General features: G+C 36.9%; 1 protein-coding gene across 5 annotated transcripts; it reads left to right on the top strand.

The window, feature by feature from the left end:
- Positions 1 to 999: 999 nt before the first annotated feature.
- On the top strand, positions 1000 to 5957 carry LOC104897157 (serine/threonine-protein kinase AFC2). Of its 5 annotated transcripts, none has more exons than XM_048646451.2 (12): positions 1000 to 1415; positions 2381 to 2561; positions 2988 to 3014; positions 3102 to 3255; positions 3376 to 3424; positions 3519 to 3633; positions 3922 to 4013; positions 4152 to 4290; positions 4427 to 4491; positions 4589 to 4686; positions 5366 to 5468; positions 5550 to 5957. In XM_048646451.2, the coding sequence occupies exons 1-12, from the start codon at positions 1314 to 1316 to the stop codon at positions 5694 to 5696; spliced, it is 1272 nt and encodes a 423-aa protein (XP_048502408.1). In that variant the 5' UTR covers positions 1000 to 1313; the 3' UTR covers positions 5697 to 5957. The 5 variants fall into 5 exon arrangements, with proteins under 5 accessions (XP_048502408.1, XP_010682285.1, XP_019105926.1 ...); XM_010683983.4 differs by having other exon boundaries at positions 1003 to 1415; positions 2375 to 2561; XM_019250381.3 differs by lacking the exon at positions 2381 to 2561 and having other exon boundaries at positions 1006 to 1415.
- The last annotated feature ends 2300 nt before the right edge of the window (positions 5958 to 8257 follow it).

Raw genomic sequence — 8257 nt, 5'->3', positions numbered from 1 at the left:
ATTATCCAACCGAGAAGTGAAATGTGCGAATACTTCAACAAAGAAGAAAGACGATGGAAAATTCTCTGAAATTTGTGGATGATTTTGAGCGATATTTGCTAAAGAACTAGCCGAAATGAAGATAAAGAAGAGAAAAACGAGGGAAAGAGGGGGTTAGTGTTATGGATTTGAAATACGGTAATGGCGTGTTGCTTTGTTTTTTTTTTGGATTGTTTGTGGATAGTGGGTTATCTGTGTTGTTATTGTAGTGAGTATTAAGCCTGAACCTACTTAATCTATATAAATATATTAAAAGGCGTGCTTGACAACGTTTGTGTGCCACATGGCAACCTCAATCTACCATTAGAATTTTGCCATGCGTCTTAACCAACAATAAGTCAGGTGATCATTATTTAGAAAAATATATATGATGAAGCCTTGGCTCAAACCATTGGCCTCAAGTAAGGATTTCCAAAGATTTACCATCTAATCTAGCATCTTTAAGTGATTCATGTTTCCACAAAATTATAGATACATGTTGTAATTAGTAATGTGACAGTTAATGCCTACTTCTAGCCATACAGTTTATTTTTCTTATTTGATTTCTTTTTTGCAGTCATCTCCTTGATCCATCTCTCCTTTCGAGATTCACCATGATCCTTATAGTCCTCTACGTTTTAATTAATGGGGTAGCGTTACAAATTATTCTTGATGTTAATCAACTTTTAGTGTTGTTATTCTAGAATACGAATCAGGAGATGAAGTTCAAAGGACCAAATGACCTATTAATAAAAATTAAGATACATTTACCATTACACCAAGTGATATATGGTGTAATCATTTTATAATAGAATTATTAATAGATGAAAAATATAAATACCGCAAGCATAATCCGAGCCTAAAAACTAATTATAAAGTTAAATTTAGACGGTCTTCTATAAGACGAGCTCAGACTTTAAAAAACTACCAACATAATTAAAAAAAAAAAAAAAACAGCAACGGCGTGCGCTCAACTCTAAAAGAAAGAATAATGGTGATAATTTTTTGTAAGAAAAATAAAAATTTCAGTGAATAAATCCAACGTATATAATTACTCTCATCACCGAGTTGATGAGAATGAACGGTTGATATAACGTGGGACATGGTAATCCAGTGAACCGCCGCGTATGACGGTAGTGTCCCAGGCACCCAGCTATGAACTTTTAGAACATCCAGATTTATACACACAGTCGTCGAGTGCGCAAGATTAGGGTTTCTAATTTTCCCCAAAAAATTAAAATGAAATCACATCTTATAACTCTCATCTGATCCCAATTTCATGTTTCTACTGGATAATGGAAATGGAGTATGTGCGAGAAATCCCACATAATAATATGGATCGTCGGCCTAGAAAAAGACCCAGAATTTCTACGTGGGATACCCCACAATCCTCCAAGGTAAGTTCTTTCTTTCTCCTCTTACTTTCGGTTTTTGCTTCTGATTTATTGTTAGTCGTTGCTTTTTAATTGGAATTTGTGCTAAAATTTCTTATCTTTGTGTTGCTGATTCTATGTTTTGAAATTAGGGTTTTCTGGGTTAGGGCTGGATTTGATGACTTTTTTTTTGTGAAAAATTCTTGCTGTGAAGTGGGTTTCAGCTAAAAGAAGAAATTAGTTGATGGGATTTGGTTTTTGTTTTTTGGGGGTGGGGGGTGGGAGGGGTTTAGGTTGATGGATTTGCTTGATGTAGGATATGAAGTGTATGATAGAACTATTGAGGTTGATTTGGGAGGGGAGTTGGGGATTTTTAAAGCGAGTTTCCTGTTTTTCTTGAGTGTTTTACTATCATAGATATAGATATAGATATAGTTACATGATTTTTATTGATTAATCTGCTAATGCCTGCGTGTTTCTTGGATTAATTTGTCGCTTCAGGAAGTTGGGGGTCTTAGATTTTAGAGTGAATTTTGTTAAAATTGGCTAAGATAACTAGTTGGTGAACACCCTCCACCACGACGAACAAAGGTAAAGTGGAAATGTTTAGGCTAGTGATGCTATGTTAGGCATCATTTGCAATATATTTGATAAGAGTACAAAAGAGGGGTATGTGTTCAATCTTCTTGTTGGAGATTCTTAATCAGAATTGACATTGTTCACAATGAAGATGCTAGACTTATGAGCTACTGATTCGCCTGGGTTTTGTTGTTAAATATCTCATGTAATGAGTGTCAGTTTTTTTTTTTATTATTAGTTTGATGAAATTTTAGACTGTTTCTAAATGTTTTGCAGCATTTGTTTTTACATTTTTTCTTTTTGATTTTGTGCTGTCTAAATGAGTGTGGTTTGAGAGCGTTGAGAAAGTGTGAAAATTAGATTGATTTTCTGTTAGTTGGAAATGAATGGATGACTGTGTGTAGGCTCAGTCAGGATTATATAGTGGCCAAGAGGTTAGCAATATCACAAGCTTTGGACCATCAAGGATACATTTGGAGCATCCTAGTCATTTGGTGAAGGGATTGGTACATAAAGGCTCTCCACCATGGCGTGATGATGACAAAGATGGGCATTACATATTTGAGCTCGGAGAAAATTTAACGCCTCGCTGTAATATACTGCATTGTTTTCAAGCATATCTTTCATTGATCTTTTTTTCTCGTGGAATATGCATTATCTCTCCCCTTTTGATAGGGATACTTGTTGCTTGTGTATTCTATCACTCTTTTTTCTATTTGATTTGCTGCATATATTTTAATGTTGTCTTCACTTCATGTTCTTTAAAACCTTTTTTCTTATTTTACCCTCTGGTTTGAAACTTAATTGCCTTTACAAAAATCGTAAACTTTTCTTCAATATTTTGAAGTGTGTATTTTTCCCTTATGAGTGATATTAGATTATTAGTCAATGGAAAATACATATGCGATAGAAGTTAGTACAATTACGATACACCCGAATTGGTTGACTTTGTGAATGGTTTTGCTAAGTTGATCGTCTTATGCATACTGACTGATATTCTTTTGACTATACATGCAGATAAGATTCTTAGGAAGATTGGAGAAGGTTTGTCCTACAATAGCTGTTTAGGCAGTTTTTTAATGACAATTTGCTCCTTGGCCAAACCTCATATTTATGTAATTTGTCATCCAGGCACCTTCGGTCAGGTCCTGGAATGCTGGGATAGGGAAATGAGAGAGGTAGTTGCTGTAAAAATTATCCGAAGTATAAAAAAATATCGTGATGCTGCAATGATAGAAATTGATGTGCTCGAGCAGCTTGGGAGACATAACAGACATGGGAATGGGTACATTCCTTTCTATTTTTCTTTCTTCATTTGGTTCTCCAATTTATTTACTGTGTTGTCAGATTAGCTTTGTCTGAGATGAACTTGTTGATAATTGGTTAAATGAATTCATCTATGCAGTTGTGTTCAAATACGAAACTGGTTTGACTATCGTAACCATATATGTATTGTAAGTATACAACTGTCTATACTATGATAGTATGATTTCCCCAGCTTAATGTTCTTTGGGGATTAAGAATGGATGGATGTGATTGGTTCAACAGGTATTTGAGATGCTTGGACCAAGCTTATTTGATTTTCTTCGGAAAAACAATTATCGATCATTTCCAGTTGATCTGGTTCGCGAGATCGGGAGACAACTCTTGGAATGTGTAGCATGTCTGTGGTTAATGACTTTAATCCTCTATTTTTTTTCTTTTCTTTTTATTAAGTTTATGAAATTATTGTTATTTATAGGACCATTATGTATGCTTTTGATGAATACATGCAAAGTTTCTTTTTCCTATGGTTAATTTCATCTCTTGTAGTTGTACTTGATGGTCAATCGTTTTCGCTATCTGCATTCTATCATGTAGTTTTATATTAATATGAACAGCTGGAAGTTATAGTCCCTAAGCAGTTGGGATTGTTGCAGTACCTTATGTTTCGCGTGGTTTCTACTTGCAGTCATGCATGAGTTGCGCCTTGTCCACACTGATTTGAAGCCAGAAAATATACTTTTTATTTCCTCTGAATATGTAAAAATACCAGATAATAAGGTATGAAACTTGTTGGAGTTTTGCTACTCCATTAAGATTTTGTGCTTTCCTCATTAGCTTCATATTTATATCGTTTTTCCCTGTTTGCAGATGGCTGTTGACTGATAATTGCCTCTTGATTCTTGTTGTCCTTTGCAGGGTACATTGAGGGATGGAAAGAGGTTGCCGAAGTCTTGTGCAATAAAGGTTATTGATTTTGGCAGCACAGCTCATGGTACTCAAGTGCATAACTATATTGTATCAACAAGACATTATCGGGCCCCAGAGGTCATTCTTGGTATGCTGATTAGTAGTTATTGCTTGTATTGTAACCATATTGGGAAATTGCCATTTTCAGAGATGCTGATTTATTTTTCAACTAAACAATTGCCTTTTCTCTCTCCTTTTCTTTTCTTTAATTTTCTCCAATGAAGGTCTTGGATGGAGTTACCCATGTGATTTATGGAGTGTTGGGTGTATCCTGGCAGAACTATGCTCGGTATGCCATTCTACTACTACTGTTATTGAGACGAATTCAACATGTCCACTTGAATTTTTGAACTGGGCACTTTTCTAATTGTTTCAACTTCTGTCAGGGGGAAGCGCTGTTTCAAACACATGAGAACCTAGAGCATTTGGCCATGATGGAGAGGGTTTTGGGCCCCGTACCTGATCACATGCTAAGAAGAGCAGAGTATGTACCCGTTTGTGGAACTTTTGTCATTCTTGTGCGTTATATTGATGGGGTCCAAGAAACTTGTATTACTAAAAGTACTATATCATTGACTACTAGTATAAAATTGGTGGGCAAGGGATTATCACCATTTCTGAAAAATATATTTGTCTTGAGTACAGTTTTTTCTTTAGTAAACTTTGGTGGATACATTTTGCTATCAATCTTGACAAAGCACGTGAAGGTGTTAGGAAGCTCTTATGAGGATGGATCATTCCCTAGACATACATATGGAATGTCTGAAAAGCTCTAGGAAGGGGGAATCACTTGACAGTAACTGTAATTAAGCTAATATTATTGTCAAATGAAAATCGGTGATGTTAAAGAAATAAGCACTTAGTAATGTTTATTTTTCATATTTAGGACCTCTTTTTCTTGAGGTGGCAAATGGGTCTTTTGGACCAGGTTCAGTTTGGATCCTATACTCCTATATGGGTCTTTTGGACCAGGTTCAGTTTGGATCCTATACTCCTATATGGGTCTTTTAGTTGGTTTTTACTTCTTTTATGTCATTAATATTCGGGTTAGGTTGGGTTGGGTCAGTTCTGTTAGGCGTACTTTTTTCTCAAGTGACCCTTGGATGGACTAACACGTGTTTGATCATTTACTGTCTTCTAACCTTTTTCCTTTCCTCATGCAGTCGACATGCTGAGAAGTACATCAGACGGGGTAGGTTAAACTGGCCCGAAGGTGCTACTTCCAGGGAAAGCATCAAAGCTGTTTTAAAACTGCCTCGTCTTCAGGTATGTATTTCTTTTTCATTGTCTTCCCCTGCTGTTGCAAGAATAAGAGAATCTGAACTGGCAATTGAAAATCTTTTGCAGAACTTAGTGATGCAACATGTGGATCATTCTGCTGGTGATCTTATAGACCTCTTGCAAGGACTCCTTCATTATGACCCTACCATGAGAATTACAGCCAGGGAAGCCCTCAGGCACCCCTTCTTTACTAAAAATCGCTACAGATTCTGAGAGACTTCAGTGTTATCCTTTGTACTAGCTCTCCTCTGTTTGTAGTAGAGTAGGTATTTTTTTTTCTTTCTTCTTTCCCTTTAAAGAGTGGGAAAACATTAGATTGATACCTCTAGTAACAGTTGCTTCTTCGTCTATGCGAGCTTGTAAATAAAAGATGTTTTGAGAGAAATTCATCTTGAAACGTATTGAGCTGAATCTTGCAAAGCCAGAAAAGTACCTGTAATTGTATTTTTTATAAAAGTTTGATACATTTCTTCATCCTTAGTGTGTTGCTTTTGTATTAAAGTTTTGATCCATATTTGCCGAGTCTTTTGGATATCTTGTGCAATTAATCTTAGTGTATGGAAGACTTCAGCATAATCTTTCTGAAAGAAGTGGAAACGAAGGCATTTTGAGTGTATGCCTGCTTGTAGTACACACTTCTTGATCTCTTCTTGATCTCGCCATTGATGGAGAGTTGTTTTAATAATTAAATAATATATGAATCTCAAATCCAAAAAAATTACAAAACATAATTAAAAAAAAAAAAATCTGTCTTGTCTGCCTAAATATCTTTCAGTCCTTTGTTCTACAATGGCTGGTTAGCATAACTCCACTAAGGGGTCCTGTCAGTTCAATTTGACACTGGCCATATTACCAATAAGAGTACCTCAAAAGGCTTCCAAAATTTGATCTTGCATGAAGAATCCCATCAACTTCAAATGTAACCCTATTTCTCTGTACCTGTGTAATTAGTTGCTGAATTACTCTTATAGGACCTAACTTGGCTGCTTACAAACTCCACGTTGGCAAGCTTGGATTCTGTATTGAAAGCTGAGAAAGGCTCAATGTATTGATTAGCAATGAGGTGCCTGGCGAAGTAGAGCTGCAAGACCACATAGCTGAAGTCAACATTCACCTTTTCATTGGGATTGTGAAGTTGGCGAGCACCGTGAGGTCGGAGTTGAGGAGATAGCCCAAGTCGAGGTAGGCGGCATTGAGGGATGCGTTTGCTATCTCAATATGTGGGGTCCGTGGGCGGTACACGAGGTATATTATCAGCACCAGGAGCCCTCCCAGTATTATGACTAGCCATAGGATCACAAAACCATGTTATTGGCTTGGTCCTGTTTGGTGCTAGGTACATCAAGTCCTCTCTGGATGGTGGAGGAGCACCTTTCCCCAAGCTCGGATGTTGGGCTCGAGGCTGATGTGATTGGGGCTTGGGTTTAGGCCGTGCTTGTGATGGGGTATGAGTCTGGGCCCTCAACAGGGTGGAAATGTGTTACTGGTACAGGTCGATGATGCCTTGGCGGACTCGGGGGCTGTTGATGGGCATGTTCAGGTGGACTTCTAGGAGGGCGTACTGGAGGGGGTGGTGGATGTGGGGCTGTCTGCCGTTGTCGAGGCCTTAGTTGTATCATATCAGGTTGTTGAACTTGATCAGGATGGCCATCCCATGGCTGCCTTAGTTCGGGCTGAATGTGCTGCGGCGGTGCAAAATCCAGTTGCGAACTTGACCAGAAATGAGGGTTGGTGTCCCCATACTGAGACATGAATTAAGATGGTGAAGGGGGGGGGGGGGGGTTTAGAGGACCAGTGGCAGTAAGAGCTAATGTAAGAGAAGATTTAGTGTGTTTTATGAGGGTTGGAGGAAGAAAAAGATGGTCACTTACAATAATAGTTCAAAGTGAGGAAGAAGATTGATGGAAAGGTAAAGTATCACATAATAGTTGAGGGAAGGAGGAAAGTAATCTTTCTTTGGCCCTTTTTTGCTCCAGTTGATGTTGCCTTGAGAGTGTTAACTTAGTAGATGGAAAAGTTTTCGGTTCCTCTCGGTTATTGATGGAGTAACAGTGTTTCTTTATTATCCCCTTCTTTTAGTGATTTGGGAAAGATACCAAGTACATATTTACGAAAGCCTATACTGCTCTCTCTTACATACTTTGTACATTTTATATTTGCATAATTTACATTTCACTAATTTGATAAAGTATATGACAAATGTGCAAAAAAAAAAATGTGCTTGAAAGTCATTGTTGCAAATTTGTTTTTTTACTTTTTTTTCCTCCTCACAAAACGCATGATTTTCATAATAGTGTCCTCTAGACCTCTACCACATGCAAACACATATATTTTTGCTTCAAATGACTATTAGTTGTGAATTTCTCCAACTGTTTTTTTAAAAAATTTGATTAGTATATTACATAGAGGCACTGTCTATTTGAAATGAATATTAGTTACAATTTTTTCAAAATTATTTTTTTTTTGAGTTTTTTTAACATTCTAAATCACCCAACATCTATACAAATATATATTTAAAGGTGTGCTTAATAATGTCTATGCGTCACGTGGCACCCTCCATCTCCCACTAGAATATTGCCACGTGTTAAATTAACCAGCAATAAGTCACATATTCATTATTTAAAAATTATATATGCTCGGACTCCTGACCTTAGGTAAGAATTTCTAAAGACTCACCATCTAATCTAACACCTTTTAATGATTCATATTTTCACAAAATTATGGATATGTGTTGGCAGTCAACGCCTACTTGCAGCCAAATTACAGCCAAGATA

Source organism: Beta vulgaris, chromosome 6, assembly GCF_026745355.1.
Source record: "Beta vulgaris subsp. vulgaris cultivar EL10 chromosome 6, EL10.2, whole genome shotgun sequence".
Classification (NCBI taxonomy): Eukaryota; Viridiplantae; Streptophyta; class Magnoliopsida; order Caryophyllales; family Amaranthaceae; genus Beta; species Beta vulgaris.
The sequence above is the reverse complement of the archived record's forward strand: the minus strand, read 5'-3'. Positions and strand labels throughout refer to the sequence as shown.

Coding starts and splice junctions, on each gene's coding strand:
- LOC104897157 (XM_010683983.4), top strand. CDS start 1,314: ATGGAAATGGAGTATGTGCGAGAAATCCCACATAATAATATGGATCGT. Junction 3,015..3,101: donor TCTTAGGAAGATTGGAGAAG/GTTTGTCCTACA, acceptor TTTGTCATCCAG/GCACCTTCGGTCAGGTCCTG. Junction 3,634..3,921: donor ACTCTTGGAATGTGTAGCAT/GTCTGTGGTTAA, acceptor TTCTACTTGCAG/TCATGCATGAGTTGCGCCTT.